This window comes from Hemiscyllium ocellatum, chromosome 7 (genome assembly GCF_020745735.1).
Source record: "Hemiscyllium ocellatum isolate sHemOce1 chromosome 7, sHemOce1.pat.X.cur, whole genome shotgun sequence".
Taxonomy (NCBI): domain Eukaryota; kingdom Metazoa; phylum Chordata; class Chondrichthyes; order Orectolobiformes; family Hemiscylliidae; genus Hemiscyllium; species Hemiscyllium ocellatum.
The window spans coordinates 32,494,953-32,511,054 of record NC_083407.1 but is presented as its reverse complement, the minus strand read 5'-3'; the positions used below and the strand labels follow the sequence as shown (position 1 = coordinate 32,511,054).

At 39.7% G+C, this 16,102-nt stretch overlaps 1 protein-coding gene across 2 annotated transcripts in view; it reads left to right on the top strand.

The window, feature by feature from the left end:
• The window catches only part of arhgap15 (Rho GTPase activating protein 15), a 736,069-nt gene that overhangs the window by 43,148 nt on the left and 676,819 nt on the right, over positions 1–16,102 (top strand). For both annotated transcript variants that reach the window (XM_060827830.1, XM_060827829.1), the window contains exon 2: positions 7,580–7,803. In XM_060827830.1, coding sequence (XP_060683813.1) covers positions 7,684–7,803 — 120 coding nt within the window. In that variant the 5' untranslated portion in view covers positions 7,580–7,683. The remainder of the gene's footprint in view (positions 1–7,579; positions 7,804–16,102) is intronic.

Genomic DNA, 16,102 nt, shown 5'->3' with positions numbered 1-16,102 from the left:
GCCCTCTTGTAAACCTATCCCTGATCTCACTACCCTCAGCCTTATGTACACTGGAACTACAATTCAGGTTCCCATCCCTCTGCTGCAGTAGTTTAACCTGCTTACCCCCCCCCCCCCACTGCCATAGAGCATTGCATTGGCAAATCCCACCCACCCCCCCCAACCCAGGATATTAGTTCCCTTTTGGTTCAGGTGAAGACCATCCTGTTTGTAGAGGCCCCACCTTCCCCAGAAAGAGCTCCAATTCTCCAAGAATCCAAAACCTCCATCCTGCACCATCCCTGCCATCACGTATTCAGCTCTGCTCACTCCCTGTTCCTCACTTCACTAGCACAAGGCACGGGCAACAAACCAGAGATAACAACTCTGTTTGTTATAACTCTAAGCTTCCAACCTTGCTCCTGAATTTCTGCCTTAGATCCACATCTTTCTTCTTTCCTATGTTATTGGTGCCTATGTAAACCATGACTTGGGGCTGCTCCCCCTCACTCTCAAGTATCCCAAAAACACAATCAGAGGCATCACGAAGCCTGGCATCTGGGAAGTAACAAATTATTCATGAGTCTCAATCATTCCCACAAATCCTCCTGTCTCCCTAACTATGGAGTCCCCAATGACTAATGCTCTTCTCCTCTTCCCCCTTTCCCTCTGAGCAGCAAGGACAGATTCTGCACCAGAAACCTGTACTCCAATGCTTACCCCTGGTACGCTCCCCAAACCCCCACTGCCCCCCCCCCAACAATATCCAAAATGATATACGTTTTTGAGGGGAACCACCACAGGAGATCCTGCACTGCCTGCCGGTTCCCTTTTCTACCCCTGACGGTAACCCATCTAATTTCTTCACGTGGCTGTGGAGTAACTACCTCCCTGTAATTCCTCTCAATAACCTCCTCCGCTTCCTCTTTGAAAGTTGCCACTCAGGTAGATAGAGCTTGTAAGAAGGCCGATGGTGTATTAGCGTTCATTAGCAGAGGGATTGAATTCAAGAGTCGTGAGGTGATGTTGCAGCTGTACAGGACCTTGGTAAGGCCAGATTTTGGAATACTATGTGCAGTTCTGGTCGCCACACTTTAGGAAAGATGTGGAAGCTTTGGAGAGGGTGCAGAGGAGATTTACCAGGATGTTGCCTGGAATGGAGAATAGGTCGTACGAGGATAGGTTGAGAGTGCCAGGCCTTTCCTCATTGGAACGGCGAAGGATGAAGGGTGACTTGATAGAGATTTATAAGATGATCAGGGGAATAGATAGAGTAGACCGTCAGAGACTTTTTCCCCGGGTACAACAGAGTGTTACAAGGGGACATAAATTTAAGGTGAAGGGTGGAAGGTATAGAGGGGATGTCAGGGGTAGGTTCTTTACCCAGAGAGTGGTGGCGGCATGGAATGCGCTGCCTGTGGGAGTGGCAGAGTCAGAATTATTGGTGACCTTTAAGCGGCAATTGGATAGGTACATGGATAGGTGCTTAATCTAGGATAAATGTTTGGCACAACATCGTGGGCCAAAGGGCCTGTTCTGTGCTGTATTGTTCTATGTTCTATGTATTCGAATAACATAGTTTAGCCAAGTATCAGGACCTTGTGATGTTGCCGGACAATCCGATATTCTGATAATTGAATGCCTGACAATTGAGGTTCCTCTGTACATGGAGGTGGTCACAACTTTCATACTGAAAAGTATAGTCTCCAAGTTCCACCTTAAGTGTGATGCAAAACCCATGCCCCACATCCTCATATTCTTTGATATTTATGGAGGATGTTGTGTCAGACCTACTAACGTTGAGTAGCCCTTACAGACTCTTTCAGTAGGGCATGGCATCTAAGTCCACGGCAGCAGTTCCCGTGTGAGAACTCTGTCTTTGGTGATCTGACACTTGTGCTGCACACCCGCCCTATCCAGTTTGTAGGCCTCTCAGGTCAAATATTTCAGCATACTACCATGTGCATATCCCCCTCTAAGCCATCTTCTGAAGTTCTGCAGACAGCAGCATCTAACCAGTGACATTGGCATGACGACAAGTTATTAATCCTGTGGAGGAGTCACTGGTTCCCATTGCTGGAATAATCAGAAACTGGAGATGGTGTAAGAATGCATTTCTTGCTTTATCACATCTTCCCTTACCACAATTTGAGATTGGGGTTGCATACGTTAGAGGTTTTGATATTGTTTTTCATTCATCACTATCTTCTTGTCACAGCACTTTCTGATTCACCCCTTCCTATATTGTTAAAAGCTCGTGTGGAGCTGAAAGGACAGATGTGCGAAGGTAAGCTGTAATAAGGGAAGATGTGGGGAAAGCAAGAAATGCATTCTTACACTATCTCCAGTTTCTAAATCAGAAGAGATTGTATCATGAAGGGCATGTAGGTTGAGACTAGGAGGCTTAGATTTACATATACCATAATCTAAAATCATTTCAAACTCAACTAATGATGAAGGGCTCTGGCCCGAAACGTCGAATTTCCTGTTCCTTGGATGCTGCCTGACCTGCTGTGCTTTAACCAGCAACACATTTTCAACTGTGATCTCCAGCATCTGCAGACCTCACTTTTTACCCTAATGATAATTGTGTCAGTCATGGCTACTCCAGTAACGGGAACAACTATCTCCTTCACAGGATTGATAAATTGCAGTCATAGCAGTCACACTGTTTAAATGTTGCAATCACTGGTTATTTTCTATCTTATCCTGTAAGAGAGAGGGAACTGTGTCAGTGAGAGTTGTTAGGTGATGGAGCTAACTTAATTGAATAGTGTGTGAGGTGTTGGCATGAAGCTTGCAGTTGTGTTAAATCTGTGAGGGTGAGGTGAAGCTCTGAATGTTCGAGACGGGTTGTGTGTGATTTTAAAAGCGCTGGGGAAAGGGTTGAGGATGTCAGAATTGAGCAGTCTGTGAGGCTACTGGAGCTGTTGAAGGGATTTGATATTGCAAGATGAACTCACTGGACCCTTGCATTTGTGAGAGGTCATCAAAGATTGGTTTTGTCTGGAAGGCTTCTTGGGTCCCTTACCCTGCTGTGCCATAATTCATTGTTAATTTTTCCTGTTGTTTTTTTTTGTTTCTCTGTAACCATTTCTAAGACGGTTGCAGCCAAAATACCTTTCCCTTTTAAGCGGTGTAACTTGACTTTACATAGTGCAAGCTGGCTCTCAGTGATGCTGCTGTTGCATATACTTGGTCTGGCTGCTGACTTGTGCAACCACTCAGCAGTATGTTTCTGTATGTTGCGGTAACAGTATTTAAATAGCAATTCAGTTAGGCTAGTAGGAACTTGCTGTAATTTGAGAGGGAAATTCAGGGCACCTACCCAGTGAGGCACTTGTTGGGTAGCGCTGGTACTAAATCCGGGTAATTTAAGAAAGCACTTCCTGAATTTGCTGCCAGTACAGGCTGATAAGCTGACTGGCTGCTTTTTGTGCTATGCCATTATGTAATTCAGTACTAAATAAGCAAGAGTCATTGCCGAGCTGGAAATTTGAAACAATTTTTTCCCCTATGCCTGAGACATTTCAAATACAAGCAGCAAAGTCTGCTTGAGCAAGTGAAAAGCTCTCATAATTTCTAGTTGCTTCCATTGAGAGCTTGCTCCTGTTGCTGCTGGACATGGAGAACAAAGTGAGAGATGACCAGATATTTCCTGGTACAACAGCTCTGTATTGTTTGCACCGCAAGGTTATTCAGACTGCAACAGTTGTAATGGTGCATATAAGCTGGTAGTTTTTCTGAACAGGAAGGCAGTCTTCTTAATGAATGCACAGGTCGTTACAAACTATGCTGTCAAAATTATGTATGTGGCTGGGCACTGTGAAGCTGCCACACACAGCAATTGTCTAGTGTGCCTGCAATTTTCTAACCCAGGTCATGCCTTCTGCTCTTCCAATTTTGTACTTTTCACCATTCACTCCTTCCAGTACACAGATACTCCTTCTGTCACCATGCTGCTGTCCCTTTGAATTCATTGCAAATCCCTATATGCTGTTCCCTCATCTGAATGCTATTCTTCACAATGCCTTTGCTTTCTATGGTCAGAACTTCTACATTTCTCTTTCTTTTCTCTATGCCTGTTATTGGCATTCCCTCCTTGGCATGTTTCTTATTTAGTGCCATAAAAATTTCAAGCATGATTGTTAAGTGCCTTGAAAAGTTTTACAAAGTTAGGTGTGCTGTATACACACCTGGCATCCTAACTCATTAACCAATTACTATATGAACTCCACACTTGCCCAACATTTTTACCTTTTCACAGCAGCTATGAAAATGTCTTGCCCAATCTTTAAACTCACAACATAGTAGCTGACTATTGCAAAAGAAGACAGGCAGGAGGCTGGAAGAACACGGGATCAGGAGGTGGAGAAGTCAATGTTTTGGGTGTAACCATTCTTCAGGACAGACAGAGAACTTCTTCAAAATGGGCATCCTCTGAAGAGACTTTGCAGGGGAATAAACTTGGTTTGAGACAAAACATCTGCAGATACTGGAATCCAAAATAGAAAGGCAGGACTGAAGAAGGGTTCCACCCAAAATGAAGACTTGATGCTGGCTGGCTTGTTGTGTTCTTCCAGCCTTCTGTCTGTCTACTTTGGATTCCAGCATCTGCAGTTCTTTTGTCTCTATTGCAAAAGAAGACCATGTTTTGACTTTCACTGATTATCCTGCACTATGGGGCAACTGTGCTGATTTCACAAATGCTCCACACTTCAGAAAGAACTATGATCTGCACTCCCAACTAGAAATTTAGAGCTCTGTTGAAGAGTTAAAAAAAAACAGGAGTGGAGTGGCAATCAATCCGACTCTGAATGCCATGCGTGGGGAAAGCTCAGCCACAGTTTTCTCGTTTTTGGGGTGGCTGAGTGCGATCAATAGTCTGCCCGTTGTGAACAACTGAAGGAGTGTATTGTTCCATATGCTTTCACTCATTGTTGGGGCATTGTTCCTTTGTCAGTGATCACACTGTCACTAAATTTGATATAATACTATACTCATTTGTGTGGCAAACTGAGCATCTTTTTCACTTGAGTGAAACAATCTGTTAGTTCATTTCCACTGCAAGGTGGCAGGATAAAACAGCTAGTTCCCCTGTTGCTCCAATTCTTTGAGATGCCTTACCTTTCTAAGGTAATTGTCCATTGTGCCTTGTTTGCATTATGATGAAGCAGTCGCATTAAGAGGTATGTTTTGTTATAGTTTCTTTTTGAGAGAGACTGGGGTGCAGATGCTTAGCAGTCTTTGAGAAGATAAACAACTTGTAAAGCCTTGGGTGTTTTTTGTTTGAAAGCTGGAACAACAGAAGTAGCCTTTTATGGGTGTGGTTAAACCCCCACCCACTGAACCAAGGATTTTAGCTTTAGCTTTAGCAATTGCTGTTGGGGTCTTGAAGAAGTGGAAGTAATTTTTCTCTATCTTGGTTACAGTCAAAAGCTGGGGGTTCTCTTTCTAGACTGCTGGATTGCATGTGAGACAAAATCTATTTTCTGGAATTGCTTTTGGCCAAAGCTGTGTTTATGGGGTGTTACAATATTGGAACAGTTAATTAATCATAGTTATTGTATCTATTATTCTGTTAAGTTTTCCAATAGAGTTAAGATATTCCAAGTCCTTCTGTCTTTTATTGTGTTTAAACCAGTTTTTGAAGAAATTGTGTTTTGCTCAACATCATGTATTTTGACCAATCGAATTGCATCTGGCACGCAGCACTGACATTTACATTTAAATAAGAAAAAGTTAGGGTCCAGGCTACTCTCTTGAAATAGTTTGAGGGAGTCTTGCCTGGTCCCTAATAGAATCAAACTATAGTGCCAGGTTAAAGGCTTCTTATGTATTCTGAGTAGTAAGGTTATGACCAATTAACCAATTAGCAACCTTTTCTTATGGATGATAAGTTATTATTCAGTTTTAAATGTGGCATTCTTGTGCCCATCCTGAGGAGTACAAGACTAAAATCTTCAACCACATGTCCCTGTTCTTCACCAAAACTGAAATTCTATTCAACCGATTACTACTGGATAAGTCAGATTCCAGACTGAAATCAAGATTGATACTTGTTTTATTTTGTTTTTAACAAGGTGATCCTTCACTCAATCATAACTACACAATATCTTTTGATTTTATCAATAAAAAAGAAGTTTATGAAACAAAAGAGGTGAAAGTAAAAATAGAATTAACCAGACTATTTATTACAACAAAAACTTAAAGATTTTGAAACACATGGTAACACATTATCTCAGTTATTGCAAAGCACTCCTTTAAAGATCCCCCAAACAGCCATGTACAGTACCCAAAAGCAGCCTGGTACAATACTCATGTCAGAAAAAAAATGCCTACTCTAATCCATCTATAGGTTTAATATAGCTTTGACTTCCACTCCCAGTGTGGAAAATCTGAAAACTCCTTCCTGGAGCTTTCATACACCTGAATTAAACATTTTTCACTTTAAATGGCATCTTTGTGGTTGTATGCAAAATCACCTCATCTGAAATTATTACTAAACTCAATATTCTGAGGTAATGTTTTGTTAACAAATCTTAGTATCTTCTCTCCTTCTGAGGAGAAACTTCTTAACACATCTATCTGCATTCCAAGCTTCTGCAGAATTCCCAAACCTAAACCTTTTTTATTTTTAACAAGTGATGGATTTTTCAAGCTTACAAGTAAATTCAGAATTTTCCAACTGCAACCTTGATGCACAATTGTTGACTTTGTTCATTATAAAGTCTCCTAATGTAAACGACAGTTAATTAGCCCTGGAGATAATTTCTCTTCTTGACTGTTTTAAAATAATTCAGCAATGCAACAGAAATGCTTACAGATTAATCATTTAACAATTCAGACACACAACAAAAACCATATGTTCTGAATTCAGTATTCAAAAATCCAACTTTAAATATAAATTATATTAATATATATATATTATATATATATAAAACACATATGCTACTGAACACTTTGCAAAGTGTGTCTAATATCTGCAATTTCAAAGGGTCATGGCAATATTCTGTGACTTTATGTTGTTTCCATGACATATCAGGCAAGGCAATTGAGTATTTGCTGACATTTTAGTTGCCTGTTGAAAAAGTACAGAGAACAGGTCACAGTAAGAAAATGGATGCCCTGAAATTGTTAATGGCATCAGGTGAGAAGGGGTAAAAACTGGGGCAAATTATTAAAGGAAATAAATGGTGTTAATAATAAATAGCTTGATCATTTTTATCTTGAAGGTAATCAATATATACCATTCATATTGTGCTATGGAAATTTTTATAAAAACAATTGCTTTGTAAAGTATCTGAAAATGTGTTGCTGGTTAAAGCACAGCAGGTTAGGCAGCATCCAAGGAACAGGAAATTCGACGTTTCGGGCCAGAGCCTTTCATCAGGAATGGCTTTGTAAAGTATTAAGCCAAAGTTCGAGTCTGAAGTAATTTAGTTCATTTATGCAACTGAAATACATCAAATACTTTGCCTGACAAATAATTTGAAGTGATTGAGTTCATTGATATTGGTGAGCCAGAAGGAAACTATAAATTTTGGGTCTTGTGTATTTATTCAACTCAACTAAAAGATATTGCACATTTGTTTTACAGCTGAAACCTACTGCCAAGCCAAAAGGCAAACTTTATTTCTAAGAGAAGATATAAAATAAGTGAGACTGGAGCCTCCAAATCCCAATCGACCTCCCATCCAGCTGATGGACATTTGGGAGGTTCACTTGGATGAAAGTACAGATCGCAAATTCTACATTAATACGGTCACAAAAGAGAAGACCTGGAAACCGCCAAGGCTCTTTGTGGGCATGCGAGACATAAAGGTAAATGAAAATTTTCCAAAGGAAACATAAGTAGTTGTATAATCTGTCAGTGTATGATTTCTGCAGAAGAACAAAAGTTACAATGAGACTAACATAATTATACTGTGAATGAATTAGTATTTTCAGAAAAAAAGTCCACACCCTGAATTTTGGTGTTCATGGATGCGGATCATTAGCTGTCTTCCTGTTTGTCATCTGTAGTGTTTTGTGCAGTCCTTGCATGGGATTTTGTACACAACATTGGTTTTGCTCATGCTGGGTATCGGGTCCTTCGTCCTGGTAAGTTGTTGTCTGAGAGTGGCTGTTGGTTTATGTGGAAGACAACTAATGATCTGCATCCATGAACACCAACTAGCCACAAAACGACACGACCAGCTATCCTTAGTAGCCACACACTAGATGACAAGCAACATGAGTTCCACTGGGACAACACTACTATTATAGGACAAGCCAAACAGAGAACAGCCAGGGAATTCCTAGAGGCATGGCATTCATCCACAGATTCAATCAATAAGCACATCGACCTGGACCCAATATACCGGCTACTGCAGCGGACAGCGGGAACAGACAACCGGAAGCGGCAGATACAAATCACTATAAATGCCAGAAGAAATATCACAGAAGCGCTTCACAGGAGGCTCCCAAGCACTGAGGATGTCACCTAGACAGGGGACAAAGCATCTGCAACACAAATTCCCAGCTCGGCGAACAGAACCACAACAACGAGCACCCGAGCTACAAATCTTCTCACAAACTTTGAACTTTGTTTCTGCTATGTATGTTCCTTTACCCCCATCGATCTGCCTGTGGACTGTAAGCATAACTGCCTATCCACTGTCGATAAAATGTAGAGCTAGAGAAAGCACAGCAGGTCAAGTAGTATCAGAGGAGCAAGAGAATCAATGTTTTGGGCCTGAAACATTGATTCTCTTACTCTTCTGATGCTACTTGAACTGCTGTGCTTTTTCCAGCTTCATGTTTTATCAACTCTGACTTTCCAGCATCTGCAGTCCTTACTATCTCCAAGTAGCTGTCTGCCCTCTGCCTTCCCATAACACAACTTCTCAGATTAGTTCAGATGATTAGAATGCCATGGGTCAGCCTGGATAGAAAGATGAAGTCTTAGTTTACATCTCACTCAAAATGCAATATCTCCAATAATCCAGATTTCCACTGTATTACTGTACTATTGAACAATGGTCTTGAAGGGATTGAAACATTACACATTAACAGAGTACTTGGCAGCTAAACATAACAAAGCGTGCCTTAGCTTGAGCTAAATCATTGAAATGTTCTCTGGCATACTTCTTTCAGCTTTTCGTGCTCCAAAAGAACAGAGATAAGTCAGCTGCAAATTCTGAGCTTAATACTCCATGTTACAATTCAGGGACTAAATCATGAATATATCCCCTGAAGGTACAGTGATGCAAGACATAAGACAATATTTTTGTTCTCTCATTTTTCTGAGAATCCATAAAATATTCTTTCATAAGAATATAAGAAATAGGAGCAGGGGTAGGCCATCTGTCCCATCTAGCCTGCTCTGCCATTCGGTAAGATCATGGACTCAGCTCCACTTACCCACCTGCTTACTATAACCCTTAATTCCTTTACTGTTCAAAAATCTATCTATCTCTATTTTAAAAATGTTCAACAAGATAACCTCACTGCTTCACCAGAAGGGAATTCCACAGATTCACAACTCCTTGTGTGAAGAAGTTCCTCCTCAACTCAGTCCTAAATCTGCTCCCCCTTATCTTGAGGCTTTGCCCCCTTGTTCACCTGCCAGGGGAAACAACCCTGTCTCTATCTTATCTATTCCCTTCATAACTGTATATGTTTCAATAAGATCCACCATCATTCTTCTAAATTATAATGAGTATAATTCCAGTCTACTTAATCTCTCTTCATAAACCAACTCTTTCAATTTTGAAATCAACCTAGTGAACCTCCTCTGCACCCCCTCCATTGTCAGTAAATCTTTTCTCAAATAAGGAGACCAAAACTATACATAATACTCTAGCATGGCCTTACCAGCATCCTATATAGCACGACCTCCCTATTTGTTAAACTCTATCCCTTTAACAATGAAGGACAAATTCCATTTGCCTTCTTTATTACCGGCTGCAGCTGCAAACCAACCTTTTCATGATTCATGCACAAGGATACCCAAGTCCCTCTGCACAGCAGTATGCTGCAATTTTTCACCATTTAAATAATAGTCCATTTTGCTGTTATTCCTGCAAAAATGGATGACCTCACATTTACCAACACTATAATCCATCTGACAGACCTTTGCCCACTCACTTAACCTATCCAAATCTCTCTGCAGTCATCCAGTATCCTCTACACACTTTGCTCTACCACTCATTCTTGTACAAAACTAATTCACTTTATGTCTGTCCAGCTATTTCACTTAAATATTAAGCTTACAATTTTAATTTCAGGGTAAATATGGCAACAATTTAATTAATGTGATTAATAACATTATTGACCAGTAAATGTAGGTTTTTGTCAGCAAACCTAAATTCAAGTTCAAAATTTAAAATATTTTAAATCCAAATACTTCCATTCAGAGGACCATTAAAATTTGGTGTTTAAGATTTAAATTAATTTATTTTGAATGAAGAAAAGGCATACAATAAGATTTTTAAAAATAGGCATTATTTTGGATTTTGCTCGAGTAATTTGTGTGAAATTGTGGTGTGATTGTTCCAGATGGAGGATGTAACAAAATGCTAGAAGACAATAATAAATGTACAGAATAGATTTGAGCAAATTGACTTGACTTCAAGATAGATAAGTGTGAGATAGTGTATAATGAAGCTCAAACAACAGCCTCGGCTTGCTGGGTTGATTGACCTGTTCTGTGATGCAAAGACTGTGTAAAGCCTGATTCCACTAGCTCGAGGGCCAGTCACCAAGTGTCACAGCCGTCTTAAAATAATTGAAAAGGAAAATCAAGGGTTGAAACTGGAGAACTAGTTTTATGCAGCACTTGTTTTTACATCTGTAATGCACTTCCTGAAAGGGCAGTGGTAACAGAATTTGTAGTGACTTTCAAAAAGAAATTGGATGAGGGAAGAAATTGTACGGCAATGAAGAAAAGCTTTGGAAGTACGACTAATTGGGTAGCCCTGTCAAAAGGCTGATGAAGAAGAATGGACCAGGTAGTATCCTTCTGTGTCGCGTGATACTATAATTCTATGATTCATGGGATGAATGCTTCAAATATCAGTTACATTCGCATTTGCAGTTGAAATTTTAGATTACAGTGACACTGTCATTTGATGATTTTGACCTGACATCTGAGCACAGGAAGCTACAGCAGTATGAGAGCCTCTTCAATGTTGGATTTCATGCATTATGCTTACTGGATACTTTCAGACACATTTCATAAGTGCCCAGGGTTTAGCTAGATAGCTGAGATTCTTCGGCAAATTTGAATAGAAGTTTCGAACGTTACAAATGAATGGAGGCCTTGCATGTAGATAGAGAGCTCCACTGAAACTGCACCTCGAATCCTATAAGTTGATATGTGCTAAAACAAGATAGTCGAGCCGGTATATATTGTTAGCTACATTATTGCTACCAACTTAAGTTGTTGTCTGAAGCATTTGGTTTTATTTGCATTTGAAAAAAAAATAAACAATGAGAGCCTTTAACCAAAAAGGGATAATACAATGCTGAAGATAAAAATAAGTAGTAAACTGCTAAGACTCAGTAAATGCTGGCAGCATGGTAGCACACTCACAACTGAGTTTGAAATTTCTTGGAAAAGTTCATGATAGAGATTCATGACTGACATTCCAGAGCTATACAAATAGCATATGTTGTCTTTCAGATGAGACATTAAACCAAAAGCCTTCCATCCGTCCCAGGTAGACGTAAAATATCTCGAGGCACTGTCGTGGATAAGACAAGAAATGGTGATATTGCCAGTTTAGATCCCCCAAGCAACATTGCTCTTTTGGGGACCTTGCACTGTTCATATTGACAGCCATGTCCTTTTTTCCCATCATAAGACTAGCTACTGTTTTAACTTAATACTTAACTAGTTGTCAAATGCTTTAGGAATGACCTGAGGTCATATAAGATGTTATAGAAATGTACGAACTTTATTTTTTTCTTGAAATCCAATTATGTTTGTACAGGCTACTCTATTTAGGTTCAAATCTGCAAGGAATAAATCTGTTTGAAGTATCTTAATTTAAATTCCTAATGGAAGACCATTTTAATTACAACTACTCCTTTGATATGAATGCAGTACACGCAAATCATCTAAGGTGACCTTGCACTTTTTTATTGTGAGCAAATTACATAAACTAAGTTGTCCATTTAAAGTTACATTTGAGGTATATTTGCATTGCAACTAGAGCTAACATATTTTTGCTCATTCTTGGTTGTGAACATTACTTAATTTTCTTTAAAAAGGCATCGAGCAATCGGGGTTGAGAAACATAACAGTCATGATCAAATGATGAAGCAGACTCGATTGGATGAATGACCTAATTATGCTCCCAGATCTTATGATGTCATGACCCCACTGCTGTTTTAAACTGATGCAACCCATATAGTGTAAATATCGACAGGAAAAAAATGTACCTGCGTCTGTTTTCTAAAACATTTGGACAGTGCATGAATAAGAAACGTTTAGAGGAATGGTCCAAACACACGCAGATGGGACTAGTTCGGTTTATGAAATGCAGTCAGGATGGATGAGTTAGACTGAAGGGTCCATTTCGGTGCTGTATGACTCTATGAATCCATCACCTTATGTCTCTAGAAATATATGGATTTCTGAACACCAAAGGTGTCAAGAAGTATGGAGAGAGAGCTGGAGTATGGAGTTGAAGTAGGGGATCAGTCATCATCACATTGAATGATAGCGCAGGCTCAATTGGCAGGATAGCCTGTGCCTACCCATTCTCTATGTTTTCATGTAACTATTTGTGAGAAAGTTTCAGGATTTTCATCCAGAGATGATCCAGGAACCGCAATATCGTTCTATGCCAGAATGTTGCATTATTTGGAAACAAACTTGTGAATAGTATCTAAGCAATAGAGATTATGGGTTTGGAAGATGTTATCAAGAAATCTTTTGCAAGTTGTTGCAGTGCATCTAGTAAATGTTGCTACTATTGTCATTGGTGTAGGACTCACTGAATGTTTACAGTGGTCAATGGGGTACCAAACAAGCAGGCTGGATGGTGTCACACTTTTTAAGTGTTGGAGTTGCACTCATTAAGGCTAGTGGAGAGTACTCCATCACATCCTGACTTGCAACCAGAAGTTGCGGTTCGAAATATTTCCAAGGCTCATTCTGTGTCACTTTCAGGCCAACTTTGTTTGATGCTAGAAGGAATGGCATCCCATGAAGTATCAAAATATTTGTGACAATTATTCACACGGTAACAGAGTTCCTGTGTGTTTCTTACACCTACTCAGTATTAACTAATTTGAGGATAAATTCTGATCACATAAACTTGAGACAATATGTAAATTCCTGTTACAAATAGTTCTTATTTAATAACAGATGCCCTAAAATTAATCCGAAATATATTAGATTAATGCTTTCTTAAATGAATTAATTGCCTCTGTTAAAAAAATTGAGAATAATTATACGAATTATAGGGAGTTAATTACTTTAATTGGTTGGATGCTAGTATCTAGAGTATAATTACAAGCAAAGAATTTAAATTTTTTTGATATAATGGATCTAATACCAATTGTGAAATATTTAAGGAATGGTAATCATGATATCATAAGTTTTGGGATAGCTGGAAAAATCTAGGGTTAAAATGTTTAAACAGAGGAGAGCCCATTTTGATGTGATGGGAACATAATTCTCCCTTGAATCAAAGATTATCAAGTGATATATGTCAAAACTATGAATAAACAATGATCCGTTGTTAAAGAAGGGCTTGTGTAGGTACAATCTCAAAATGGAAATGGCCGTGTATACAAAGCTGGTGCTCTGTGGATGGTAGAAGGGGTAGGCCTGGATTTTTGCAAAGTTAAGATGATTCAAGAGCGTTTTAAAATGATGAAGGTGCCCTTATTCTGGGAATCCTGACCATGTGCCAGGTTTTCCAAAGTTTAGGAGTGTCATTAAAGGAGTTAGTTTAAGAATGCAAGTCCACACCTGGCATTCCTGAACTGGCAGGCTCCATTATGAGGTCAGGCAAGTCCCATGCCTCCGCAATTTTCATGTTGACCTCAACACATAAAGAATTTGTGGTTCATGGCATTTCAGAGTTGTCAGGAGCCATAGTCTCCATGCGGGAATTTCTGAAAGGTAAGTTAAAAATATCTCCTCATGAGAGGAGAGAGATTTAAAAAAAGACATAAGGGTTTTTTTTTAATACAGAGGGTGGTTCATGTGTAGAATGATCTTTCTGAGGAAGGCATTTGGATAATTACATGAGTAGCAAAGGTTTAGAGGGACATGGGCCAGGAGCAGGCAGTTGGCACAGTTTTAGTTTGGGATTATGTTTGACATGGACTGATTGGACTGAATAGTCTGTTTTTGTGCTTTATGACTTGTTATGGCACACTGATTTCCATTCATCCACTATAGCAATTAACTACAGAGGGATATTCGGATATGTTAAAAAGTTCTTTTTTTACGCCATCATTAACTCAGTATGTTTGACTCTCTTAAGAGGAATCTCTTTTTATCAGAAGAATGTCAATTATTCAGAAACTTTAAAATTCTCTTGATGAAAGGACAGTCCTGTTAAATGAGAAGATAGTGAATGTAACTTTTTCATTCAAAGTCAAAGGGAGACAAAGTAGGATACTAAAGGCCAGTTAACTTAACATCCATCATTGAGGAAAAGAATATTAAAGAAGTAATAGAAAGACACTTGGATAAGTTGATGTTAATAAGGAAGAGTCAATGCGGTTTTGTGAAAGGGAAATCATTTTGACCACTCTATTGGGTCTACCGAGGAGGTCACATGTGTTGTGGATAAAGGGAAACTTGAGGATATACTCTACTTAGATTTCCAAGTTCCAATTCTTTCAAGTTTTGTATTATCTGCAAGCTTTGAAATTGTCTCCTATACATTAAGGTCTAAATCATTTATGCTTGTCAAGAAATGCCTTGCTGCGAGCCTTCCTGTATTATCTCCAGTACCCATTAACTATTGCTTTCTGTTCCGTATCACTCAGCCATTTTTTTTTTTCATTTGCTACTGTCCTGTTTATTCCAAGAGCTGTAACTTTGCTTGCATGTTTGTTGTGTAGCACAGTATCAAAAACCATTTGGAATTCATATGTTCACATCAACAACATCATTTTCAGAAAATCTCTTTGTTGCCTCTTCAGAAAATTGTAGTAAGTTAAGTAAATATGACATTTTCTTGGGAAATCCATGTGGGCTGTCCTCAATTAATCCCACATTTTGTTTATGTGACCATTAATACAATCCTATGCTTATTGTTGATAGCGATTTCCCCACTACTAAATTTAAACTGATAAGCACGCACCAAACAACCCCACTGCCCTCCCTCTGACCTCTCCCCGTCCCACTCCCCCAAGGATGTGCAAGTCCTGCGTGTCCTCCACCGCTTGATTAAATCCACCCTTCAACTGGAGGAAGGACGCCACATCTTCTGCCTTGGGCCCCTTCAAACACATGGTATCAATATCAACTTCACTAGGTTCTAAATTTCCCCTTCTCCCATCTCATCCCAGATCCAATCCTCCAATTCAGCACCACCCTTTGGACCTGCCCTATCTGTCCATCTTCCTTCCCACTTATCCGCTCCACCCTCCCCACATACCTATCACCATCATCCCCCACCTGCATCCATCTATCGTCTTCCCAGCTACCTACCCCCAACCCCCACTCTCACACTGCTATTTAGCTCTCATCCCCCTTCCCCCTCCACATTCCTGATGAAGGACTTATGCCCAAAACTTTGACTCACCTATTCCTCAGATGCAGCCTGACCTGCTGTACTTTACCAGTGCCACACTTTTCGACTTATCCTAATCTTATTTTGAACAAGATTTGCAATGCTCCAGCCTTTGGTCACCACACCTGGTGAGACCCCCAGCAATTTTCACTCTTATTTCTTTCAGAACCCTTGGATGCCTTTTATCTGGCCTCAGTGCCTCCCTTACTTCAAGAACAGCCTATCCTTATCTCCTCCATTTCAATTTTTGAGTCCGCTAGTTACCCACTCACCCCTTCAAGAAAGAAAGAAATCAAACACACACACAAACATAAACACGCTTAATGTTAATAAATTGCGAAGGGAAAAAAGTAGTACAGAATAAAGGCAGACAG